Source organism: Protopterus annectens, chromosome 7.part0 (genome assembly GCF_019279795.1).
Source record: "Protopterus annectens isolate FY-2018-M chromosome 7.part0, PAN1.0, whole genome shotgun sequence".
Lineage (NCBI taxonomy): Eukaryota > Metazoa > Chordata > Ceratodontiformes > Protopteridae > Protopterus > Protopterus annectens.
Window position 1 is genome coordinate 216,530,977 of NC_056739.1, and position 27,968 is coordinate 216,558,944.

The 27,968-nt window shown below is 42.7% G+C and overlaps 1 protein-coding gene across 1 annotated transcript in view; it reads left to right on the plus strand.

Moving 5' to 3' along the window:
• Positions 1 to 27,968, plus strand: part of CSDE1 (cold shock domain containing E1) — a 2,062,269-nt gene that overhangs the window by 1,761,669 nt on the left and 272,632 nt on the right. The window contains exon 17 of the mRNA XM_044076154.1: positions 15,405 to 15,568. Within this exon, the coding sequence (XP_043932089.1) occupies positions 15,405 to 15,568 (164 nt within the window). The remainder of the gene's footprint in view (positions 1 to 15,404; positions 15,569 to 27,968) is intronic.

Below are 27,968 nucleotides of genomic sequence, written 5' to 3' on the forward strand. Positions count from 1 at the left end.
CTCAGAAATTCTGTTAACATAAATCAAGTAAGATTGGCACCACAGGGTCGATCAGAGTAATATTTATTAGCCTGTCAGAAGAACTGACAAATTTTACAGCCAGATATGTCTTTATATGCAGTATTTAACTTCATGTAGTATCACTTCTCTTACTCTAAGCCTGTAAAAAAATAGTCCACAGTATAATTTCTTAAAAGGGGATCTGATAATGTCTGGAGTACTCTCTTTTTGGAAGTTTGGAGATGGCTAGCTGTTTTTACAAGTTTACGAACATGTTCTTCGTGTTTCACTGTTGCAGTCATTACAATTGGGTTATCCTGCTGGCAGGCTACCCTCAGTCGGCCCGAATTCCAAAGTCTAGGTCCGGCGTCTGTTGCTGTCGCCTCTTCTCTGACGTCAGTGCGCCAGGGGGTATAAAAGATGCAACCAACGCTATTTTCTTCAGTCTTTCTTGCCACGCGGTGCCCGAAGCATAAGCAGTTTGCAAGTGCTGGTCGGCCGACTCCTGAGATTTTCTTGTTCGAATTTCAGATCCAAAGTCTTTACTAAAAGCTAAGTACCCCGTTGGGGAAACTTTTTTCTTGCTCCAGACCGATGTCAAAAAAAGTTAATTGTATTTCTTGTGGGAAGCAAATACCTCATAAGGACTTTCATTCTTACTGTATTCCTTGCCTAGGCCCTGACCACGACGTTGCTAGTTGTCGGCAACACACTATTAAGCGTCAGTACGATTTCGTATTTCACTATTTTGGCAGAAGATTTAACTATACAGTGTCATCGGATAGTCATCCGACTACCGGAATTCACAAACGCAAAGAAAAGGACAGGCATCCGAGGTCCAAAACCGACGATGAGGCTTCTTCTAAGCCAGTCGCCGGTTCTCAGTGAGGCGCCTTAGCAGCCCCTAACAACCGCTACTTTAGACTCGCAGGCCGCTACCGACACCCACGTGGAGTCGACCAGGCCGCTGGAAGCTCAAGATATTGGACCTTCGGAGACTATTCCCTCAGATGGGTCGGGAGCCACTGAGCAGGCATCGGCTTCTGAGGGTATTTTCAGACCTACTCAATTATATGTTAAAACAACTTCAACTTCAAAGGCAAAGACTAAAGCACCTTTAAAGACAAAGAAACAAGTACAACAGCCTCATGGACAGGCCTCCATGCGCAAAAAAACAGATACTCAAAATGGCCGAAGACCTAATTACTTTGATCAGGGGTTCCAATCCTCCTCCTGATAAAAGGCCTAGGCAAGAGACAGAATATGAATCTTCAGATCAGGTTTCCATTTCATCTGATTTCTCTTCTGATCAGGAATATCTCTTCCTCCCTATGAAGATTCTGATGCTGAAGAATCTATTCCTTCAGCCTCTCCTCCTGAGGATTATTCTTTTGGGGAAACTTTACATACCATGAGGTAGCATTTCCACTGGGAGAGCAAAGATTATTCAGAATCTAAGAAAATGCTCAGAGACTTCCTTTTACTACCACAACACAGGCCCCTAGCTATTCCACCTGTGTTAGACATTGTAGATGATGTATTTTCAGAGTCCAGTCTGACCCTTTACTCCTTACCTCCAGCTCCTGTTAAGCCGTATAGGTACTACAGGGTTCCGGACTCTCATAAATTCCTTTTCAAAAACCCTGCTGCTGACCCAGAAACTATCTCTCAGGGTCCCAAAGGGGTCAAGGCTTCCACTACAAAAAAATCCTACTCCCCTCTGACAGGGATTCTAGGGCACTGGACAGATGGGGAAAAAAGATTTACACTTCTGCTACCTTGGCTATAAGGGCTTTAAATTGTCAGTTTCATATGCTCAAATATCAGCAAAATATTATGTCACTGCTTAAACAAAAAAATGTTGATAAATTCTGAATGTCCAGAAAACAAAGAAATGCAGGATTTATTGCATGCAGCTGAACATGTTGGAAAGCATACTTTGCAGTGTGGTTTTGATTCTCTGGAGGCCTCCTGCAGGGCCACAGTTACAGGTTCTGTCATTAGGAGGCATGCTTGGTTAAAGGAACAAAATCTACCTGATCATGTTAAAGCAGAAATTATTAGATGCTCCATTGCAGCATGATACTTTGGTGTTAAGGCAGAAGAGGTGTTAAAGAAAATGGAGGACAAAGCTAAATCTATGCAAACAGTCAAGGATTTCTTACAGGTACAGCCACCAACATTTAGCAGACACTGGCCTACAAAGAATTGGTCCATTCCAGTGTCAGACAGGCCACAAAGGGGCAGATACAAACGCCCCAGAGGCAGATAGCCCCAAGGTTCGTACAGGTCTAAACAATGAGGTGATTCTACCTCCAAAACTGGATAAGACAAATCACAGCCATACAGTAAACCGTCCCAATGACTTCCTCCTGCCTGCGCCAAGTACTTATCTTCTGGCAGCACCTTTAGGGAGACTAGCACTTTTTTCTCAAAATTGGCACATAATAACCCAGGACAAATGGGTCTTAAACATAGTGTCACAAGGCTACAAGTTTCACTTCCATACCCTGCCAAGGGCAAACGGTTGGCCAGACCTGCCAAAACATCAGTGGGCAGAGGCACAAAAACAACATGAGGGCCGTTCAACAAGTGCCAGAGCAAGAGCAGGGACAAGGATTCTATTCAAGACTGTTCTTGGTACCCAGAAAGGACAAAGCCTGGAGACCAATACTGGACCTATCTATTCTAAACACATATCTGGATGTTCCAAAATTCAAAATGTTGACTCTACAGCAGCTTCTGCCCATGTTGGGCAAGAAAGCTTGGCTTGTGACTTTAGATCTAAAAGAGGCATACCTGCATGTCCCAATCAGACAAACATGTAGAAGATACCTCGGATTCAAAGCTGGCTCAATGCACTACCAATTCTCTGCACTGCCCTTTGGCTTATCTACTGCACCCAGGGTCTTCATAAAGTGCCTGGCACCAGTAATTGCATACTGAAGACAGAGGAACACAAATATATCCTTACTTGGACGACTGCCTCATTCAAGCAGAGAACAAGGACATTCTACTACAGCATCTGGCATTTGTAAAAAGATTACTACCATGCCTAGGGTACATGGTCAACGAACAGAAATCAAAACTAGTACTCTCTCAAGAGAGAATATTCCTGGGTGCAAGCTTAAATACAACTGCCCAGATGCCTTATCTCACGCGAGACAAACAAAAGCAACTGACTACCTATTTCAAACTGTTGGCAACAAAGGCCTGGTTATCTGCAAGAAAAATTCTGCAGGCTTTGGGCTTCATGGCATCCTGCATTCTACTAATTCCATATGCAAGACTGCATACGAGGAAACTTCAGTGGTACCTAAAAAGTGTTTGGACTCAACATTGCCACAGCCTGGAAACAATAGTTACTCTCATCCCCTGCCTGCAACAGGAGTTTTGATGGTGGGCGAAGGCCTGTCACCAGAACAAGGGACAGCCATTCACTCTACCCCAGCCACACAGACTTTAACAACGGATGCATCGGATTATGCCTGGGGGAGCCCACATGGCAGGAAGATGTATTCAAGGCACATGGTCCGCAAACCAAATGCATCTACATATCAATCAAAAAGAGATGCTAACTGTTCAAAGTGCTCTGACAGCCTTCAAGGACCTACTTCATCCGGGACAGCTGCTGATAGACAATACCACGGTCATGTGGTATATAAACAAGCAGGGAGGCACTCATTCTTACCCCCTTTGCAGACTAGCCATGACTTTGTGGGACACAGCATTGACTTACCAAGTACATCTGCAGGCACAATTCCTGCCAGGAAAGATAAATACTCTGGCAGATGAACTAAACAGAAACCTCATGGATCCCCATGAGTGGAAATTGGATCCACAAGTCTTCAGCATGGTAACAAGGAAATGGGGATGCCCGGACATAGATTTATTTGCCTCGCCTCACAACTGCCAACTGAAGAGATTCTGCACAAGGACTTATCACAGACAAGCATGGAAAGTGGATGCCCTATCTTTCAGCTGGAAAAACTTAACAGTATATGCCTTTCCTCATTTGCCTCTCCTCCCCAAGGTACTCCTAAAGGTCAGACAGGAGAAGTCAAAAATGATACTGATTGCCCCAGACTGGCCACGCCAGTACTGGTATCCAATTCTAAGGAACTTGTCTCAGTGCCCAACCTGGACCTTACCTCAAGTGCCTCATCTACTGTACCAGCAGAACAAGCAGATCCTACACAGCCAACTCAAGACCTTAAATCTGGCAGCATGGTGGATAATGTAGTCATACAAAGCACACCTCTCACCAAAGCGGTGATGGATGTCATTTTGGAGGCCAGGAGGCCTAGTACTAGAAAATCCTATGCTGGAAAATGGAAGAGATTCTGTGCTTGGAGCCAGGCACAAGGAATTGACTCTGCTCTACCAAACATTCCTCAGATTTTGCAATACTTGACTGAGATGCTGGACAAAGGCCTATCCTTTTCATCTATAAAAATTCATGCCTCTGCCATTTCAGCTCATTACAACACAGAGCCACCAATCTTTTCTCATCCTTTATTAAGGCAGTATCTCAGAGGGGCCAAAAATTTAAGGCCTCCAAGGAGACATGGGACCTCAATTATGTCTTGGAAAAACTCACCCTGCCTCCTTTTGAGCCAGCCGCTACAGCTGATATAAAGTTTTTATCTTGGAAAACAGCTCTGCTCCTAGCAGTAACTTCTGCAAGATGAGTCTCAGAGCTACAGGCACTCATGGCTGTGGAACCTTTTATCATTTTTTATCCAGACGGGGTTCTCTGAGGACAAACCCGACATTCATGCCTAAGGTAGTGTCCATTGTGGCCCTTAACCAAATTATTCATCTGCCTACCTTTTATCCAAACCCACAAAATAAGGAGGAGAGAATTCTGCATTCTTTTGACATACACAGACGGCTATGCTTCTATTTGAACAGAACCAAAGCTTTCAGAAAGACAGAGCAATTACTAGTGGCATATGCTGCAGGATCACAAGGAAAGGCTATTTCAAAGCAGACTATTTCAAAGTGGATAGGCCACTGCATTCGTTTCTGCTATTCACAACATGGCAAGCCATTACCTAAGGACATTAGGCCACATTCAGCCAGAGCAGCAGCCACTTCAGCAGCCTTCCTCAGGGGAGTACCAACCAAAGACATTTTAGAGGCTGCTACTTGGAGTTCAGTGCACACCTTCACAAAGCACTATCACTTACCACTCTACTCTAAATCCAGGGCAGGCTTTGCCACTGCAGTTCTGCAGGGCCTAATAGCCGCTCCTAATGCTATTTAGCTCCAGCCTCCCGAGCTTAGCTTTGGGATTCAACCCAATTGTAATGACTGCAACAGTGAAACACGAAGAACATAGTACAGTTGTATACACTTACCATAAATGTAGATGTTCGAGTGTATTCACTGTTGCAGTCCAGGTTACCCACCCGCCATCCCCCATTTCTTTGCTTGAACTTATCTGTACTTCTCTGTTCTATACAACCTAGGTGGTGTATTTGCTTGTAGATGAAGGCAAAATATATACTTTGGTGCAGGCATGTTTTATTGACATATTTTTAGCCTACCCTTTTGGGGGCACCTGACATCTGGGGCAAGAAAAACTGAAGAAAATGGCGTCTGTTGCATCTTTTATACCCCTGGCGCACTGACGTCAGGGAAGAGGTGACAGCAACCGACGCCGGACCTAGACTTTGGAATTCGGGCCGACTGAGGGTAGTCTGCCAGCAGGATAACCCAATTGTAATGACTGCAATAGTGAATACATTCTAACATCTACATTTATGGTAAGTGTACACAACTGTACTTTTCATGATTCAGAAGAATCTAACGGTCCATCTTTATACAGGTTTAAACAGAAAAGTTTAATGTTGTACACAAACTTGTATGTTTACTAGGTAGGTCTTAAAGCAGCAGCAGTACCAGAGAATTGATGACATGAACTGTAAGATGTCTATCCATGTATGATGCAGTGGTTGCAGTTGTTGCCTCATAGCAAGAGGTTCTCCGATTCAATTCTTCGTTCGGGTGCCTTCTGTGTGTAGTCTGCATGTCCTCCCTTCATTCGCATGGGTTTCCTCCGGGTGCTCCAGTCTCCTCCCACATTCCAAAGCCTTGCATCTGGAGCATTTCTCTTTGGGCCTCAGTTGAAAATGGGCTCTGTCCCTATTGGACTTTCCCGTTAAACAAATGTTAAATAAAATAAATACAGTAGATGCATCATTTGAATTTGCTAATATTTAGATTGCAGGAAAAACAGAGAGGGTGTGTAGCAACCTGTGTTTTCAACTGCCTAATTTCTCTTTCATAGGTTCATAGGTTTATACTAGGCTATCTGCCCTAAGGCATTTATAAGCCTAGCCCAAAGTTATGTGGCTTACGCCACCCCTTATGTTAGAAATAATGTGCCCATTACTTTGTTGTGCCTCTGTCCAGCAGTGACACCGATGATTCCCAGGGTAAACCTACGATCTCCCATCCACCGGTCAAGATTTCTCTTGAACAGAGCCAGCGAGGTGCTCTGCCTCACATGGACCGGGATTTTATTCCACAGCATGGGGAGTCTCTGGGTGATAAATCTATCCCTCCAGCACGTCCTATTTATATCCGTGCTAAGGTTTAAGTCACTTGCTCTAGTGGTTCTGGTGGATTTGGATTTTTTGAGGTGGAGCATGTCCATTAATTCTGGGTTGGTCATGGCCTTGTATGTCAGGCACAGGCAACCTCTGAGCAGACGGTATGCAACTGAATAGAGTTGGCGTTTCTTCAGTCTGGCAGTATATGACAGGTTTTGGAGTCCCTTTATCCTTTTGGTGAGGAACTTTTGGGGTCTCTCCAATTGCTGCAGGTGTCGGGTGAGATGCATCCCGAATGGGGCATTGTACTCGATCATTGGTCTGATAAGTGAAGAGTACAGGGGAACAATGACCTCACTTGATCTGGATGTGAATCCCTTCATGATCAGATGGGCAATGTAGAAGGTCTTTCTTACCACTTTAGCAACGTGAGTGTCAAACGAGAGGCCACTGTCAACCTGGGTACCCAGGTCCCTGATAACCTCTTCTGTGCTTAGTGGGTTGCCATCTATATGGTAGCTTGGGGTTACCTTGTTTTTCCCGAAGGGTATGACTATACACTTTTTTGCGTTTAACTTCAGGCCATGGCTCTGGCACCAGCTATCAGTTTCCATGAGACTCCTCTGAAGGATGTCTGTGTCCGATGTACTGTCCACTATGGCACCCAGTTTGCAGTCATCCGCAAACTTTGTCAGCCATAGTCCTCCTATGTTTGCCTGTACTTCTGAGAAGTAGATGCCGAACAATAGGGGGCCAAGGACTGAGCCCTGTGGGACACCACTTGTAACCGGCTTGGAGTCCGACATGGCTCCAGCAACTCTAACCCTGTGGGTTCTGTCCTTTAGCCAGTTTGCAACCCATCTTGTGACATATGGGTTTACATTTAAGCTGGTAAGTTTCTCTATGATACCCGAGTGGGGTATTGTGTCGAAAGCTTTTGCAAGGTCAAGGTAGGCTGTATGGACTGCCTTTCCCTCATCAATGGCCTTGGTAACTGTTTCGAAGAAGTCGACCAAGTTCAAAAGGCAAATAGAAATATAGAAATAGGAAATACCATTTCTCCCCCATACTGTTGTGTTCATTTAGTCCTTTTCAGAACTACAGGAAACTTGTTTTTTATTCCGTTTTGTTTTCCGTCTTACTAAGAAGTTTGTTGTGAAACAGGAAGGGTGGGGAAGGGGATTTGTAGTTACAGCCCAGTTATAGGGCAAGTCAGTCTCTTATCTGAGCCCCTCAGTTGGACATGTTTTGTTTACACAAGTGGCATGGGGGGGCATGAAAAGTATTGATGATCCAACCAAATTAAATATATATTCATTCTTTTTTTCCCCTTTGCATAATAAGGGAAGTGTTTAGTAATCAAAGAAATGGATGGATATTGTTTGCAAGCTGTATTGTCTGTGGGTTACTTAACACAGATTTAAGAATTGTCTTGTGTATGGAACGTCAAGTGAGTGCTCGGACTAACTACGAATATACAATTTTAAGTGTTACATCCTGAAAAACATGCAGTGGAAGACAACTTCATGTAGAGGGACTCTGATGAATTTGCTTTTAAATGTGATAGATTAAAGTAACATATTAAACTGAAAGAAATCATTTATATCCAGATATTTAAAAAAAAAAAAAAGCAGATTCAAACGTTTTTATGGGATATTTCCTACATGGAAGGTTTTAGCAATAACTGTAGGATGAGTAACATTAAACCAGCACAAAATATCACAGTTACCAATTATGAAGAGAGAAACCACAGTGATGTAGCAGATAGAGGTTGTTGTGGAACCGGTAATGAAAATCCCTCTCAAAATAGTACCTTCATTAAAGGGAAACAGTTTTAAAAGTGGGAGTGCTAATAACATGTCAGTATAACTGAATGTGGAGGAAAAGGAGAGAGCATGATTTCATGCAGTTAAGTGTGGATGTTGTGGAAAAAAAATAGTGATCCTGGGACAATACTTTTAGAAAGAAGAAATGATCAAAGAGGTCTGAGTACTGATGACAGATGCTGATGTAGACGGCTTTGCAGGTAGTTAAAAAAAAGAGTACTTGGTGATTCAGGGTGACATGGTGAGTCGAGAAGTAAATTTTAAATGCTGTTAACACTGTCAGGATGCAATAGTGACCTCCATAAACACGCACTGGTAATAGGAAACTCCATACTCAAGGTAATCAAAAACATGCTTCCAAGAACAGTTAGTGATTATTGTGTCATGCCTAAGTGGTTATAAAATGCATGATGTGTGTAGTCTGAAGAGAGTGTTTGCAGTAAGGAAGCAAGTATGATGTGGTGATCGTTGGGGGAGGGGCTTAATGACATTGGTAAAAACTAACAATGCCTTCTTTGGCAATTACGTTAAGGATATGGTAGATTTCAGTAAAAAGGGTTTTGAGCTTATCTTGTGTGATATTTGTGTCAAAATGCTGTCACAATAAAGTGACCGGGGGCTTCACTGACTTGTGTTAGGAGGGAAAGTCTGTATGTTCTGAAAAGCATTATGGTATGGGAAGAGATGACCGTTCTTCTTTTGTTTGAAATGATTAAGCTCATCTTGGCTACCTTTCTTTAAAAAAGTGTGTGTGTGTGTATATATATATATATGTGTGTATATATATATATATATGTGTGTGTGTGTAATTCTTAGAAGTCTGAAAAATGTTTTGATGTATTAGTAAGAATTGCATAGCTTTCTGAAAACAATCCCATGAGTTTGCGAGGCTATAATGGATACGTTTTTGTATGTAAATTAATTAAATTGTAATATCTTGCATATTAGATGAACTGTACAAATTACTGCAACAAATACTGCTCAAAGAAGTCAAATGATTAGAAGTCTGTATAATAAAGAAATCTTACACAGAACAGTGTCAGAATTAAATGACAGAGGGAATTGTCATACTTTCTGAATGAGTTTGGAATCCTAGCCGTGAATTTTCATGTCCCAGATATCGTATAGCCTTGGTGGTGGGGTTGAGTACCTGGTAAATGTCTGTAAAGAATTGAATTATATGCACAGGTAATAAAAGAACCTCTACACTGGCATAAAGGTCTTGACATTATTTGACGTAAAAATAAAAGTGAATGCTTCTGTGAATCTGAATTAGCTAGCATGTATCACATGAGAGACTTTGATATGTTTAAATTTTATGTCTGTGGACTCGCAGGTGAGGCCAGTGGGAAGGACGGCTTTTTATTTTTGACCACTTCTTGGAAAAATTTAACTCTTGGGACAAGGAAAAAGAAATGTCTCTTAGATATTGAGACTGGCTCAAAAAGATTTTATAATTATATTGACCTCCCTGATAGAGGAGCTTATGTACCTTTTGTTCCAGATTAGCCACCAAGATATTTACTCCCATGGTGGAATAGTACCTTAGTAAAAGCTAGGAAGAAAAATTACCATTGTAAAAAATGTTAGTTGGATAAACATAGTGGTAACTAAATTAGATATGTAAAGTATAGGATTATGTTTAGGAAGTGTACAAAGTGTGCGAGAAGTAGGTGTGAGGAAAACTGAGCTTGCCACACCATCGATGATGCATTTTTATGCGTTTAAAGCAATTTAGGAAAGATGGTCAGTCCAACTGCAACATTGTAACTGGAAATGGCCTACATTTTTGTGTGTTACAGGACTTAAGATTCACCAGGATTAGATTATATCTAATCAAGGTACAAGATAAAATTGGGGTAGTTGATCTACATACACCCTTTCCTACTTATGAGCAATGCCCAAAAGTAGCTTATGATATATTAGGAAATGGTTATCAAAACAAATGAGCCTTACACAGCTGAGGGACTGGAGGACATAAACATTTTTTGGGGGTTTAAGGGCATCACCCTATGTCTTGTATCCCTTTCCAAGAATACTTACAGGTTTTATTACAAAAATGTAGAAAGATGCCTCAGTGGTACCAGTCCTTAATGGTGGCGATGCCTGTGTTCTGGAAAATTAAACCTACAAGTTACATATTTTAGGTAAATGTTTTGGAAATGTAAACGCCTCAACTATTTTGCCAACTTCCCGTAGTACTCTGGACATTAATCTGGACCTAAATCAGCATGATTTTGTTCCAGGATGCTTATGTCAAATGAATTACCGAGTGTTTGCAATTCTGTTTGGGAAGCTGTGGATGTATGGTTACCAGTTGATGTCTGTTTAAATCCCATTAACTTTTTAAATACATTACAGCATGATTTAACTGTGCTAATAGTGTAAAATTAAATAGATAATATATTTAGAAGGGCAAGCAATTTGGTTAAAACAGAGGACGTTGGATAAGAACAGGTAATACAATTTCAAACAAGAAAATGTTTTCCTTGTGCTTCACAGGGATCATTGTTGGCGTTTATTTTGTTTACAATATTTGTCTAAATATTTGCCAACTATTAGTCCAGTTGAGTAAATGTGTATGATACAGAAACTGGGTCAGTCACCACAACTTTGGAACAGTCCTGGGTGCAAGGTTACTAGGAGTACTTGGAATCTTTGGCTTTTGCTTCCCATATGAAGTTTAATGTTGACTAGGATAATGTATTTTGATAATGCCAAGCCATTTTACCCCTACCCATATGCTATGAAGGCTGTTTTTACAAGAATTAGAGGTAGTAAGGGATTTAGGTATTGAAACTGAATTTGCTAACAATTTTTGGTTTAACTTGATGGAAGTATTTGAAAGATGTTATGAGATCAGACATTCTTCTGCAGCCATTACTAGTAGGGTGAAGTGCAAGTTCCATTATATAGGATGATAGAGCAGTTGTTGAACATGTGGCATCATTTTGTAATTGTATTACTCAGTTAAGTTTAGAAGACTAGAGAACTTTTACTAGACAAGACAGGGTTGACAGTTTGCGATGTTGAATACAAGAGAATATGGGAAATTTTCTCTGGTTATGGGTGGTCTAATTATTATTTACAGACATGTACATATAATGACATCTATGCTGCAAGTGCAAGGGATTAATAAAAAGGTCATAACTTAACAATAAACAGCCTGATGGTAGATGTAAAGATAAGCACCACCAGCATTCTTGAACTCATTTCATAGTAGATCTGGGCAATGGTGAATTTATGTTCCATTTAAAGATTAAGCAGTCTGGTTCTCTCATCTGCTTTAAAAGTAATTTGGATGGGTGATAGGATATGTGATCCTCTGCTAGTAAGTGACAAGCTTTTTAATCTTTGTAAGCTTTGAGTTTGAAACATTGAACATTCTTATGCTGGTTACTTCATTGCATTATTGTGGTTATACTGGTTAATTTATTGTATTGTACATGTGATGCAGATTAACAAATAACCAGTGGTCAGTGCTGTGGGCTAACTGTTTCACTGGGATGACTTTGCAGTCACTGATTCTACCCCTGTGCCCTTTCTTAACTAGAAGGAAGTTTACCTGAGTTGCGTGTTGACCCTCTTGTACATTATCTCTGACGGTCTTGCTGAACCTTGTATTGGCCACCATTGTGCCATTTGCCAGACAGAAGTCTAGAATGCCTTTTCCTTTATTCTTGTTCCGCACATGTGGACCCAGGCAGTACTTGTATCCTGTCCTGCCTGTCTCTATGTTCATTCATGTCCCCCATTATCAACACCAACTCATGTTGTCCTGAAACTGCTGGCTGACTTCATTCTCTATCTAGCTGTCACAGCCTTCCTTTGGGACATAGAATTAGATTATGAATACTGCTCTCTTTGCACTGAAATCTGATTGCCATGAGTCTGTCACCAATTCTGATGACACCCCCTCACTGTCTTCTGAAGCTCCTCCTACACCATTTCTAGTCTGTCCCTCTCATGAGCAGTAGAATTTGGATCCCATGCCAAGTGGCTTTGCTGCACTGGCCCTATATCTTTTCTCCTAGGTACAGAGGATATCCAGCTGCCTCCTCATCATGTCATCCACTTCCAAGCTGTCATGCCACTGAACCTATATTGATAGCAATTCTTTGTTCATGTTTGTCAGGTTGATTAGTTTTACATTAAAAACTTTTGCTCAATAGAGCTATCCTAGGTAACTGAAGTTGGGCAACTGTAGTTTACTGATATAGGTCTTTTAGACTTTATGGTAGAAAGATACTGGCCAGTACTGGCACATAGAATTCTTACAGTTAGCATGGGTCCTTGGTATAGGTCTTAGTAGGCCAGGTCCCCAGCCCTACTAATCACCACAAGTGCCCATACCCTTTTTTGACGACATTGGTCATTGTGACCAAATCACCTAGAACCAGCATTTACACACACTGGCAAGTCCTGACAGTGTGTAGTCTGTGATCCATGTTCTATCTAGAGAATACTGTGCACCACAATTAATGTCTGAAGTGGTTGATCTGTACAACTCTTCCCCCGGGAGGCACCATCTAGAATACCTCCATTCTTGGGTGAGTTTGTGGTGGAAACTCCCTGCATGTTTTTGGGAGGTGGGAGGAACCCCACAGAGGCAGAGAGAAAAGATCAAACTTCAAGTGTTAAAATGTTAAGGCTCCAGTAAATGGAGGTACAGGCATAAATTTCCCCTACAAGGCCCAAACGCCCTTTGTGCAGTGTTCTTGGGAAATGCAATGCACACAGTTCGATGCTGCAAGGAAAAAAGTGAAACATTTGGGTCCAGAATACTTTTGGATACTGAAAAGTAAGTTGCTGTTAAAGGTATTACTTTGACTCTTCTCCCATATTACTTTGACTCTTCTCCCATGCCCAGGAAAGAAAGCATGTGGCTGTGTGTGTATGTGGGGGGAGTCTCGAGGTTCAAGGAGGTTTTCCTCTTTGCTTTGAAATTGCCCCAGGTGGAAGTTTTTTGTCCTCAGGATGCCATACTTTCCATTTCCCAAGTCCTCCAGTGGAAGTTTTTCATCCTCAGGATGCCGTACTTTCCATTTCCCAAGTCCTCCAGTGGAAGTTTTTCATCCTCAGGATGCCGTACTTTCCATTTCCCAAGTCCTCCAGTGGAAGTTTTTCATCCTCAGGATGCCGTACTTTCCATTTCCCAAGTCCTCCACTGGCTATTCAAGTCCTGCAACATGAGCTGTATCTTCTGAACAGAGTCTGTAGTTCTTAATCAGGAAAAGTTATCCAGGTATCATGAGTCCAAGATTTCAACTTCTGTTTTGATTTGCTGCTGTAGGAGTCTCTGCATCTCTTTCCATTTAAATTGGGAGGTAATGCGGACACTTGTTAAAGCAAGGTTGAAATGGGTGTCCTGTCTTCCCCTTCTGTTGCCAAAAGGATAATTCTCCTCAAGTTATTCTTTTTTGTTGGGCCATGTGTTAGCACTGGGTGCTTTGAAGCTGATTATTCTGCTTCCATTTCTGTAATCTGCACATTTAGAAGCTCTGAATCATCACCAGTGATTCCCTCTGTTTCAGCAGTCTTTGCTCAGCCAAAGACATTGGGTGCCAAAGATTTAGGCCCAGGTCACTGATTATTATCTTGATACCCTCTATAACATTGTTGGTGTCATTGGCGTTGGCATTCCTCTCTGTACTGAAGCCTTCCTTGACGCAGATGTTGTTGATAATGCCAGAATATGGAAGTCCCTTTTCAGTACTGATGTCAAGAGAATCTACTGGTTTTCGCAGTACTGATTGTTTCAGTGCCAGTTGTGTAGAACCACAAGGAAATTCAGGGGCAGCCCCAAAGTATGAATGGCATTTGTTGGAATCAGCATTGTCTTTAGCTTTACCATTTGAGCCTTTCCCCACTTTACAAGTAGAAAGCTCTTTGGTACAGATTCCTCCTTCTCACGCATGGTTCTCTTTCAAAGTGCTACTAGGAAGAGGAGGGTATAAAACATCTACACTCCCCATAGTCATCTACCCTGGATACCAACCTAGAAGGAGGGGGCTTTCTCAGTAAACCTCCTAATGACTCCACATTTGGGGAAATGTTAAAACTGATAAGGCAGCAGGAGGGGGTCCTGGCCAAACTGACAGTGTATCTGCAGGTGAGGAGATTTTACAGGACCTCCTGAGTGGTGCTTCCTGCAAACAGATTTTGCATCAGGCAGATGGCTTGTTTAGAGCCAGACTGTGTGTTGTAGGAGATGGACAAGGATTTTCCACCACTGCCCTTTCCCTCAAGAATTGTGATTTTTGGAATATATCCCCTTTAGCCAAGTCTGTTCCAGTGGTCTCCAGCCTCCAAAAAGAGCCCTGTAAAGAAAGCCCCAGGTGTTCATACACTGAAAATCTAAGGTAATGCACCAATTCGGATAGTGCATGTATGCACCAATCATCTTTCTGTTTCTCTCTCTGACGCACACAGAGAGATGCACACAGATACAGCGAGAGAGACAGTGAGAGAGACGTGTGTATGCACATATTTTGTAGAGAGACCAAGGTTTAAAATACTGACTCGATCCATTTCAGGGTCTTGGGGCAGCAGGAGCCTGTCCTTGGCACTCATTGAGTTGTAGGACAGAAGAACTTATCTTGAACTGAGTGCCTACCTCTCAGGATATATACATCGTCTGATCCTCGGACATCTGTAGGTAGTTTGAGGGGAATGCAAGTTCTCCCAGAGCACGTCAGTGAGATATGGGAGGAAACCAAAGCACCTGCTAAAAGTCTGTACCATCAAATGTAGGATATTCAGACTGCGCACAAAAGGCACCCCAGATATGAGATGCATCTAAAATGAGCCGGTGGTGCAGAAAAACTGGTTTCTGGTGTACTTAAAACGGGTTTTGTTCAAATCTAACGTCTTGTGCTGAAATCTGTATGCTTGGCGTTAATGACTGTCTTGCATAGATGTATAATCCTTTTTGTAACTGCTCTTATTTCTTTTTTTGAACTAACATAAAATGCATTACTAATATTGCACCAAGGTAAAATGCTTTTTTTATCTTTAGTTTGGCTTCATAAATTACGAGGCTGGTGATGGAAAGAAGCTTTTCTTTCATGTTAAAGAAGTTCAAGATGGTGTGGAACTCCAGGCTGGGGATGAGGTGGAATTTGCTGTTATTCTCAATCAACGTACTGGAAAATGTAGTGCCTGTAATGTACGACGTGTTAGGTAAGTGTGATATGTGAATTTTTATTTTAACATGAAATTCAAATCATTTAAAATAAAATTGATATAACATTTTGAGGGCTATCCATCCAGCTGGAATAGTCCAGTGGTTTAGTTCACCCTTTTTTTTTTTTTTTTTATCAGAATTCTGCTTTTTTTTTTTTTTTTCCATAAGTTCACACTCTTAGGGAAGGCCACACACCTGTGAGAATGCATGCTATGACAAGAGGCACACTGACAGCAATCCACAAATTGTTTCCCACTGTTCAAATGTCAGTCCTTGCTTTCAGTGTTAAGTAACCGCATTCAGCATGCCTTTTTCTCCATTCTTTGTGGCTTGTGAAACTTGTGGATCTTGTTGAATGGTGGAAGTAAGGTCATCATTGGACTGAAGGGGGATACCCTATCTTTTTTGATAAAGGGAAAGTGTGAAGCCTCTTCATGAAGATTAGACTTCAACCATTTCAAATAAATCTTCAGTGTTAGGTTTCCATTTCCACAGCACTTCTAGTTCTACATGGGGTGGATCTCCCCTCACTGTGCTTTTTGCCCACACATGCCAACCATCAAGGTAGCCCAGTTGCACTTCATCTCATTTTTCAAAGCAATGTGGGGGGCTGGTCAGGCAGCCATGAGGGCTACTTATAGCCTCAACATCCTGAGAATGAGGACAAGAGGCCATGCACCCCACATCACAATAGGAGCTATAATGCCCTCTCCTGTGAAGGTGCACACACTTGTGCCCTTGTTTGATGAAGGCTGCTGCCATTTTGTGGCTTGTCCTGCATGCACATCCCCAAGTCATGGACCCACCACCTTTTTCTAAAGGACTGCTGCAAACTTTGGTTGGCTGTACCCCCTTCCCACCAGGATTGGTGCACTAGTCCTTCAGGCCATCTTTAAACTCCTGAGCTGCTAAGTGAACTCTGCTCATTGTCCATTTTCACGGCTTTATTCTTGTACCACTGTAGCTAGTTTTACCTGGAAAAGAAACTGTCACTCAGCAAAGATTTGAGTTCTTTCCCGCTGGATGGCGTCTTGTTTGGGGATTCCTTACAGTTTACTGGCTCTAGAATGCTATTACTTTAATTCTTCATTGCTCTTGGTACCCCAGAGGGGCAGGAACCATTAGATTCCATGGTCATCCCCTGTTTTAGAGATGGCCTTTAAAGATATTTTGAAATCCAGGAGGCAACTGCGGTCTCTTCTGCTGCCCCCCCCCAGAAAGTTGAGTGCTTTAAGTCCCCTTCCATTTGTAATGCTATACCATGCAGGCAAGCTTGGCTGGTGGTGGCCCCAGTGACTGCATTTGGGTTTCTTCTTGTCACGCGAGAAGAAATTTAGAGCATTGGGCAAGTGTGAGAAGAGGGGTGTAATCCTCCTCCTCCTTGTGTTTTTGGGCCATCAGTTAGTCATCAGATTTTCCAGTTTCAGTTCTTCCTGGTGGAATCGGCACTTTCAGAGGCTCAAGGAGCCTCCTGGAATCTGAATATAGGGAGGATCTTTACAGACCGCCGTGTCTGGCTTTGCCTTCTGTAACTTGGATTGTGCATATGCTGTAGTTAGTGCTACACACTTAAGACATTTTCCTTGCAAAATGGCATAGCTCAGGTTGTCAGCGTTCAAGGGTACAGCTCAGCTGCTGTATTGTCATTTTTCCATTGCGGGTGTGGTATCTTGGACTTTGTCTTCCAGGCTCTGGCTAATGGTTTCCTTGAAGTTGCTGGCCCCCTACTCTGAGGTGGGGGTCGGTCTTCATCGTCAGGTCACCACAGCAGCAGTATTCTTTATTGGGTGGATTTTCCAAAGACAGATGTCTGACTGTTCAGTGTTGCTTCCAAAGCTTTATTGAAATTTCCAGCAGGTGTAGCACTTCCTTTCCAAATGTGATGTAATGTACATCTTTTAAGGAGGAGATAGTTGCACCATTCTTGGTTATTTTTGCTTTGAAGTAATGATTGTTCTGTCATGTTCTTTCCAGGCAACTTTAATTGAAAAATATGCTCCAAGTCAGAGAAATTTAACTGCCTTTAAATTGTTGCTATTAGTGCCACTTAAGGTGGAGTGACCAAATAAGTTTTCTATGAAATATTCAGGTGCCAGAGAGCTGCAGGCCTCACCGACGTACCTCTAAGTCCACAGAGGTCTGCTGACATCTTTACTGGTGAAGACTTTGGTTTTGCTTTCTGAAACATGCATTTATCAGTTGTGTCCCTGCTTGTGCTGACTTTTGAGGTGGCACCTGAGGGGTTTCAGTGTTCTTCCCTGCTTTGCAGAACTGAGTGAAGGTATTGTGAAGCTTTGGAAGCTGTGGATTTCCAGAATCCTGTAGTGGTCATACAGTCCACAAAGGTTTCTGTCACTGTCTAAATTGTGCGTCATACTTGAGGCTTTCAGTGGACAAGCTGATGGCTTGTTTGAAAATTTCACTAGATTCCCATGTAATTTGAAACTTAGCCTTCCATCAGCAGAGTAGATCCAGTGCCTGAGGTTTACGCCAACTGCCTACATGACCTTCATTATAAGAGGATTGCAGAGGGGATATGTCACAGCCTGAGGGAGTACCATCAGTCATTCCATGCAGAACTCTATTTTGTGGTCTCCCCTTTTTCCAAAGGTATGATGGCGGGCATCTCCTTGTGATCCATTAGAATCAAACCGAAAAGAGGAAGATCTGGTATTGCCATATCCCATGGGATAGGATACAGATGATGAGGACAGTTTCTTCATGATTTACTTCACAAGTTGTCGTGATGATGCTTTGAATTTAATATGAATGCATTTTAAGTGAGGCTTTAAAGAAGCATTAGGAGCCCAAGAAAGGGTGCATCTTAGTTTGACAGACTTAGATGAGCCCAAGCTGCTGGTTTTACTACCTGTACTTTCCAGTGTTCGAGGATGCCTTTGAATTGGTGTTTGTCTGCAGGTTCCCAACTCTCTTCTAAGAAACTGGATAGATACAGAGTGCTGGATGAATTTATCTTCAAGACCCTAAAGATGATGTGATGGTGCTGTCACTAGAAAACTGCCCAAGGATCAGAAATGACATCAAGTCTAAACATTCTAGATAACTGTAAGCAGAGCAGGATAGTGAACTGTTTCTGCAAGGCCTATACCTCTGTCACCCTAGCATCTGGGGCAGTTAATTGCCTGACACAATTTAACAACAGATTCTCTGACAAACAGAAGATGTGGCCTCCGTTATTGCAGACAGAAATGTGAAAAACCAAAGTAAGCTGGCTGGCTCAGACTGCTTTTAGGGTAGACAGATGCTATTAAATGGGATTAAAGTGCAGTGTATGGCTGCAGCTGAGCTATAGCTACTAGGATGTTTTAAGAAGGCATTCATGGATAATCTGCAGCCTCTAAAAGAAGATGCAAAAATGCAGCTTCTAGATGTGCTTTTGGATAAGCATGTGCTCCCTGAGCTACCGATCCAGTATTTATGTATTTATTAAATCATAATTTAACACAGGTGCATATTAAAAAAGTGACATTGTTCATTATTCTCATGCAGTACACATTTATTTTCTGTCCTACACATTCACCCCAGCGTTACATAAATTGCTCATTTCCTGTCTTCCCTTAAACTCGCTTCTTCCTCAGCATTAATCTGCACGTATTATTCTCCCAAAATCTTTTTATTTCTACCTAATGTGCTCCTCCCCTTTTCTAAAGACCCTCTATTCCTTTTATCTGCTTTACAGTGTTCAGTGCTTCAGTTACAGTTTTAGATCATTTCCTATTTCTAGTAATTGCTTTTTGGTAGACGGTACTATTAAACTTAGGATATGAATGGCCAAGACAGGTTTTACTATGCCCCAGCTCAAAAGTGTAATTTCTTTAGTTACAACCATCTGCTTCCCCAAAATTACCATTCTCTGCCCTTGCAAAGTTAACAAGAAGCTTCAAGATGTGTTGGCTCAAAGAAGAAGGCTTTTAGATTCATAGATTAGTACTAAGCTAACTGCCCTTGCAAGCCATTTTAAGCCTAGACAATTATCCCTTGTGAGACTCAAACCCTGCACCTTGTGTTTTTAAGGCAAACACCGTAACCATTAGGCCACTCTCCCAACCTTTGTGGTACAAGCAGTTGTAACTCCTGGTGTTCATTGTGAGAGTGATTGTAAATGAAAGGGATGTAGTCACAGGTAGATACATGTTCTCTGGCCAGATTTCAAAAGCAGTTTGATATCCCCTGTTGAATTTTGGTGTTATGACCCCACCAGGGTGTCAGCAGGAAGCTCTGCTGTAACAGTGAACATAACATGTACTTTCATTCACCATTGTCTGATTCATCACACGTTCCCTTCCAGGCAAAAGACTGTGGTATGATGAGTAGTGCTAAGTACTTGTCTTTAAATCTGCCTATTGAACTGTTATGTTTGGAATTTGATTAATTTGAGGGGAGGTGGGGTGGCTCAAGTGGATGGTGACCTTCATCAGAAAGTCTATGGGAGACAAATTTGCATCAGGGATACTATTTACTTAATTCGTATTTATGAAGAGCATTTTATATAACTATTTGAGCAGTGAAGGGTATGATCAAAAAAAATTAAAGCTTTAGCTATGGATGTAAAGGTGGGGGAGATGAAGTAAAATGTAATAAGGAAATATATAAAATATTTGTAGCAGGAGAGTAGTTCTGGAGAGGTGAAAGACAAATAAGTAGAGTAGGAGAAAGTAAGATAGAAGACTAGCAGTTTGGGTTCAGATCAGGATGCAGCACAACCAACCCGATGTTTGCAGTGAGACAGGTAGTTGAGAAGAAGCTAGAGATGAGGAAACAGTCCAACTGGGCATTCCTAGACTTGGAAAAAATTGACAGGGTCCCAAAAGGCCTGCTTTGGGCAGTCCTGCAATAGTTCAAAGTCCCAGAAACATTGGTAGAATTAGTGCAGGCTATGAACAAAGACCCAAATGTGCCACAAATATGAACAGTGTTCAGACTCGTAGTGGGGTTCCACGTCAGTGTGCAACAGGATTCAGCTCTGAGGTCATTGCTGTTCATAGTGGTGATGGACAAATCTGGTTGGAGGGGACGACAACAGAGTTGTTTAGAGCTGATGAGGCATTTCAGGCAGATTCTGATCAAGAACTTCAGTTTTGCATTCCATTCCCCTAGCCTTTGTTGATGCCACATGGGTTGAAACTGAGTTAAGAAAGCTGTAATTAAAGCAAATGGGGAAAATCAAAAAGAAGCTGAGAATTGAGATAGAAGGGAAAATAATGAACAAGTTAATGGCTTTATGTACCTGGGAGTGGTAGTTGAGAATGGCTATCTGAATAAGGAGGTCAAAGCTCTAATTAGAGGGGCTTCAGCCAACTAGCACAGTGTGTCAGGGATAGTGTAGAACAGAAGAATGCCAAATAAGTTGAAAAGTAAGGTTTATAAAAAGATGGTGCTACCAGTACTACTGTATGGTTCAGAAACCCGGCCAGTGAAGGTAGAGCAAATGAAGCTGAGGTAATGGAAATGAAATGACTGAAAGATTTGGTAGTATGCACACTGTGGGACAGACGAAGAAATGAGGACAATGAGAACTGAAGCTGATTTAGCTGCAATTACAGAGAAGATCAGAGAGAGCAGATTATGGTAGTTTGGACATATGCAGGAAAGAAAAGCAAGAACAATCTGGTGAAGAACATTTGGGACGAACAGGGGAAAAAGGCAAGAGGAAATGATGTCCAGCAAAGAGATGGATGGGTTGATTGAGAGACCTGTGACAGTCGGGCATAACTGTCGAAGGTAGGACAGTAGTATCGGGTCGAGAGAGATGGTGACAGTTGAATTGATGCTCCAACCCCATCTAGAAAATGTGGAAAAGGTGTTTGATAACGATGAGCAGTGTAGGATTTTATTGCAGTGTCAGTGGCTCAACAAGTAGCACCACTTGCCTTTGACTGTTAGAAGATCAGAAGACTGGGCTGTATATCCACATCAGTTTGGATCAACTTTCCAGTACTGACACTGCAGTACATCATAAGGAAGGAGCTGCATTCCTGTGTGTCACATGGGTGCCAGAACCACAGAGCAAGGGGGAAGGGGAGCCCCCGCCCCCACTTTAACAGCTGCAAGACCTGTCGGGAAAAATTAATGAACTGGAGCTTTCACGCTAATGTGGATTTGCATGCAGAAGTTAAACTAACTAAACTACCTGTTTTTGTTCTCTTATTGCTCTGTATTACAGGAGTTATGCTGCTGCTGTTTTGTTGGTGCTGCCAGAGTCATGCAGGTAAGGTGAGAGTTATTCTTTTATTTGCAAGAGTTATGCTGTGTGTGTGTGTGTGTGTGTGTGTGTGTGTGTGTGTGTGTGTGTGTGTGTGTGTGTGTGTGTGTGTGTGTGTGTGTGTGTGTGTGTGTACGCGCGCATGTAAAATGCCCCAGGCTCAAACAAGAGCTTGAATTCTCTACCCATACCACTTGTGATTCAGGGAGTTGTCCATAACTCTCAACTGTCCAGATGTTCACAAAATATTTGGCTCATACTTTTGGTCTCTTCCTCTTAAAATTTGTGGTTTTCTGGCAAATCAGTGAGAACTGAATTCACTAAATAATGATAGCCCTTTAAGTTTCAGTCTTCCTATCTTTCAGGAAACATGGTAACACAAGACACTTCATTTTAGCAATTTTCTAAGATTGTACAGACAATATTTAAAATGTAAAAGAAAACAAAAATTGAACCAAAAACGGCCAAGAAAGCTCCACTTTATTAGGTACAATCCAAAATGGCTTGGCACTTTCGCCAGTAAACCATCTGTCTTCATAGTCATTTTGAAAAAATAAAACAATTACTTAAATATTCACCAGTCATCATCAACAAACAAATCAACAGTCATTGCATCATAGGTAATTCATTTTTTATAAGGTTGCATTGTTTATTATTATATATATAAATATATTTTTAATGTATTAGAGAGCTTCATGTTCTAGTGACACATTCAGAGCATATAAGATGTATTAGAAAAATGGATTTTATGCTGTGGTTCAATTAATTAATTATTCATGAGTTAATTTATTACCTATGATGCAATGATTGTTGATTTGGTTGATGATGAATGGCGAATATTTGAGTAATTGTTTTATTTTTTCAAAATGAGACTGAAGAAGCCAGATGCATTACTGTCGAAAGTGCTTGGTCGTTTTGGATTGTACCTGATAAAGTGGAGCTTTCCTGGCCGTTTTTGGTTCAGTTTTTGTTTTCTTTTATATTGTTACTAGTTTAACCCTAGTTGGGTAGATCGTGGTTTTGGTATTAATATTTAAAATGTGTCCCTGGTTTTGGGCCTTTGCACCCCCCCCCCCCAATAAATTTTTGCTTTTTCCAGATTTCTTGTGCTGCGAAGTTGATTTAGTTGTGTCAAGTGATTTTGCAAGGAGCTGAGAGCTTCAGGGGAAGAGAAGTTTAGTGCTATTTATGCTAAGTCATTTGCATTGCTAGTAGCACAACAGGTAGTATACTTGGTTTTGATGCAGAAGGCTGGGTTTCTACTCTCACAGTATGCAGATGGATCACTGATACTGTACTATGTTGTACTTTAAAGGGAGTGGATGCTGCAGTCCTATGAATGTTCTCCTTTGGAGGAGTTACCTAGTAACTCTGTTTATCTGTTTGCCATCCTTTTCCCTTTGCAAAATTGATAGCTTATTTTTTAATGTAGCACAGGCAGTTTATACTTCAAGGGCAACAGGCACTTTATTTGTAGATGAAACAATGAAATATAAAGTAGTTTGCTAGCAGCAGCCTCTTCATTAGTTACAGATCCCTTTAATGTGGAATTATTTAGATGACTTGCTTCTACAGAGATTTTGCATATTTACGATGTTGATGGATTGCTATGCCAGAAGCTTGAGTGGCCTTTTATGGTTGAAATTTTCTGAAATGGGTAGTTTTGTCATTACTGGTTAATACATCGCCTAAGACGCTGCCCGGTTCGATTCTCAGCTAGAGCGTCTTCTGCGTGGAGACGTGTGTGAATGGGCATACCTTCGTTGAAGGTTGTGCGTCAGGGCTGGTAACTCGGCACGTAAAAATCAACTACCAATCATTAGCGGACCAGAGTTCCACTGTGGCGACCCCTAACTGGGAAAAGCCAAAAGACGCAAACATTTTCTTCATTGCTTACCACAAGATTGTTCCAAGCTACAAATGTAAAATGTATTCTAACAAGTGATGCTGTATTATGCAAGGAATATAATTTAATACACTCTGTTACAATTAGGAAGGTGAATCAAACAACGCATAAATGTATGCTTACTCACAGGATGCAGGAGATCAAAACAGGGGAAGAGACCAGTCACCAATGGAGTCCCTCAGGGTTCGGTGCTGAGACTTTTCTGTTTGGCATATACATCTCAAAAGGAAAACCAAAGGGCTTTTGGCTGACTAAGTTTAAGATGACTGCAAGCTAGGAGCAGATGTTCTTCGTGTTTCACTGTTGCAGTCATCACATTTGGGTTATCCCTGCCAGGGTAGCCCTCGTCCGGCCTGAATACCCAGAGACTTAGTATTTCTGCGTTGGTTGCTGTCGTTGAGGACTGACGTCAGGTCATCAGTGGTATAACGTAAGGCAGCTGACACCATTACATCAGTCTTTCTTGGTGTGGAGCTCGAAGCAGAAGCAGTCCGCGCAAGTGCCAGTTGGCCGCTACCTAAGTTTTCATTTCCGAATTGAAGTTGAAGTCCTCTAAAGCTAAGTACCCCATTGGGGATCCTTTTTTCTTACACTAACCGATGTCATAAAAAGTTAATTGGCTCGCCTGTGGAAAGCAAATACCACACCAAGACTTCCACTCTTATTGCGCCACTTGTCTAGGCCCAGACCACGTCGTCACCTGTTGTCGCTTCTGTGCTTTGTTCATCACCAGAGCTATCCATCATCAGGCCCTTATTCTAGCCAGATATTTTCGTTTACAGTCCTCGAATTCCGATATGGCTTTGGTAAGCCATATGACAGCAGATCTGAAAAAAACGTAAAGACAGACCGCACAGGTCCAAACGTACCGACAACGCTTCTGTTAAGCTAGTCGTCAGTCCTCTGGTACTCAGTGAGGTGCTTTCGCAGCCCCTGATGCCTGCTTTAGTTGATTTGAAGGCCACTACCGAGAACCTTTCTGAGTCCAGTATGCCACAAATGTTCTTCGTCTAAGGATCCTGCAGTCGTCTCTACCTTGAATGGGTATGGAGCCACAGAGCAGGCACCGACTTCCGAGGAAGTCCTTTTCACCACCGAATCTAGACACAAACCAACATCATCTTTCACGACTACCGTTCTTTCAAAAACAACTGAGTTCCTTAGGCCCAGGGTTTGAACCGCACCCAAGAAAAAAACTACCCACTCTCAGGCGCCTGCTACCTTGCCTCCGTCTCAAATGCTAAAAAATGGCGGCAGACCGTATGCTGATCAGGGGAAGCCAAGCTACCCCTTTCAAAAAGGAAAATAGATCTGTCCCCAGTAGTTTCGTCTGAACAAGAGTCAGATGATTCTGATCCATCTGACTGTGAAGACGTGCAACCCCTCTTCACTTATGAAGATTCTGATGCAGAGGAATCCATTCCTTCCGCCTCTCCCCCAGAGGATTTTTCCTTTGGGGGAAACGCTGCGTACTTTAAGGGATCATTTCCAATGGGAGTGTCAGGAGTACCCTCTGTCAAAAAAGAGAGTCAGGTAATTCCTAGATCTTCCACAGCACAGACTCTTGGCCATCCCCCAGACCTGGATGTGGTGGATTATGTTTTCCTTGAATCCAGCTTGACTCCTGATGCCCTACCTCCTGCTCCCAGAAAACCAGACAGGTACTACAGAGTTCCTAACTCACACAAATGTCTTTTTTAAAAATCCAACAGCTGACCCTGAGGTCATTTCTCAAGGACCAAAAGGGATTAAAGCAACCTCTGCTAAGAATACCACCCTCTCAGACAGGGATTCCCGAACAATGGACAGATGGGGTAAAAAAATATACACCTCAGCTACTCTTGCTATCAGGGTACTAAATTGTTAGTTCCATATGCTTAAATATTAGCAACATACCTTGGAACTTCTTAAACAAAAAATGTCTTCCTTTCCTGCTTTGGCAGAATCTAAAGATTTGCAAGACTTAATGCATTCTGCAAGTCAAGTAATTAAACAGTTTTCACTGTGGTTTTGATGCCCTAGAAGCTTCTTGCAGGGCAGCAGTCACTGGATCTGTCATTAGAAGACATGCATGGCTTAAGGAACAAACCCCTGCCAGACCATGTCAAATCTAAATTGTTGGATGCCCCCTTGCACAAAGATAACTCATTTGGCACCAAGGCAGAAGAGGTCTTAAAGAAGATGGAAGAAAAAACAAAATCTATGCAGATATCTTACAGGTCCAGCCCCCTAGGTTCAGCAGGCATTTTCCCTCCAAGCACTGGTCCTTTCCTGCTCCGAGTAAACAGGCTGGGCCTGTTTACTGGTCCTTTCCTGCTCCAAGTAAACAGGCCCAGCCTAGACCCCTGTGGAAACAGACCCCCCCCCCCAGACAGCAGCCCCAGGGAATGCAGAGATCTAAGCAGTGGACTACCTCCACTTCAAAACCAATGAGTTCTAAGCCACCCCTTATGGTAAAAACTCACAATGACTCCTCCTCCCGACCTCCCCTCTGCCCACCTTCACTTACCCCCAGGAGGAAAACTCTCCTTTCACTCAAGCACCTGGGCCACTGTTATCAAGGACCAGTGGGTTCTGAACATTGTGTCTCGGGGTTACAAATTCTCATTCCACACCCTTCCAAACCCAAAAGGGTTCCCAGATCAACCACCAAATCAGTGGGCAGAGGTTCAAAAGCGAATCCATTCCCTGCTCTCTTTGAGGGCAGTACAGCACGTTCCTGCAGACCAGATAGGCCAAGGCTTCCACTGCAGACTTTTTCTGGTGCCCAGAAAAGAGGGCACCTGGCACCCCATCCTCGATCTATCCATTCTAAACACCTTCCTGGTGATCCCAAAATTCAAAATGCTCACCCTCCAGCAGCTGCTACCCATGCTTTCCAAGGATGCTTGGCTAGCCACCCTGGATCTAAAAGAGGCCACCTCCACATTACTATTAGGGGATCATGCAGGAAATAACTCCGCTTCAGGGCAGGATCTCAACACTTTCAGTTCTCTGCACTTCCCTTTGGCTTATCTACTGCTCCCAGAGTTTTCACAAAATGCCTGGCCCCAGCCTTTGCCTTTTGCAGACAAATATTCAATTTTACCCCTACTTAGACGACTGCCTTATTCAAGCAGACAGCCAGGAAAAGCTGCTGAAGCACCTGACCTTTGTAAAGACCCTACTAACCTCCCTAGGGTACACAGTCAGCGAAAATAAATCAAAACAGGTGCCCACCCAAAGGATAATCTTCCTGGGAGCAAGTCTGGACACAACATCCCAGATGGCATACCTTACTCCAGAGAAACAAACTTTCCTGACAGCCTACTTCTGTCAACTGGCCATCAGGCCCCAGTTTTCTGCAAGGAAGATCCTGCAAGCTCTGAAGTTCATGGCATCTTGCATACTCCTCATTCCATATGTCAGACTGCATACGAGGAAACTTCAGTGGTACCTAAAGAGCCTTTGGTGTTAACACACTCAGGACCTGGAAACTCTTCTACCTATAATTCCTTGCTTCAGAAAGGAATTTCTTTGGGCAACAGCATGCTCCCACAACAAGGGAATGCCCTTCTCCCCACATCCCGCCACCCACACCCTCACAACAGACTCATCAGACTACACTTTGGGTGCACACCTGGACGGCAGGTGCATACAGGGCCAATGGAGCCCACAGCAAATCCCCCTGCACATCAGTCAAAAAGAGATGGCTGTGCAGCATGTCTTTGTAGCTTTCAAACCACTTCTCTCTGTAGGGGTTCTCCTGTACAAAACAGACAATACCACTGTGATGTGGTACATCAGCAAGCAGGGAGGGACTCACTCCTACCCTCTATGCAGGCTGGCCATGACCCTTTGGCTCACAGCCTCTTCCATGCAACTACACCTGTTAGCACAATACCTACCAGGCTCTCAACTCCCCGGCAGACCAATTAAGCAGAAACCTTCTGGACCCACACAAGTGGCAGCTCAACAGAAGCACCTTCACCCGAATAACTCAGAAATGGGGAACCCCAAAGGTCGACCTCTTTGCCTCCCACACCAACCATCAGCTCAGCAAATTCTGCAACAGGGAGCATTACTGCATGGCTTGGAAAGTGGATGCCCTGTCCTTCCCCTGGTTCAACCTCTCTGTCTATGCCTTTCCTCCCCTACCTCTCATCCTCAGGGTACTGCTCAAATTAAGGGAGGAAAAACCCAAGGACAATTCCTATAGCTCCAGACTGGCCCCAACAAAACTGGTACCCCTTGCTTCGCAGCCTGTCCCCGCTGCCTCCATGGCATC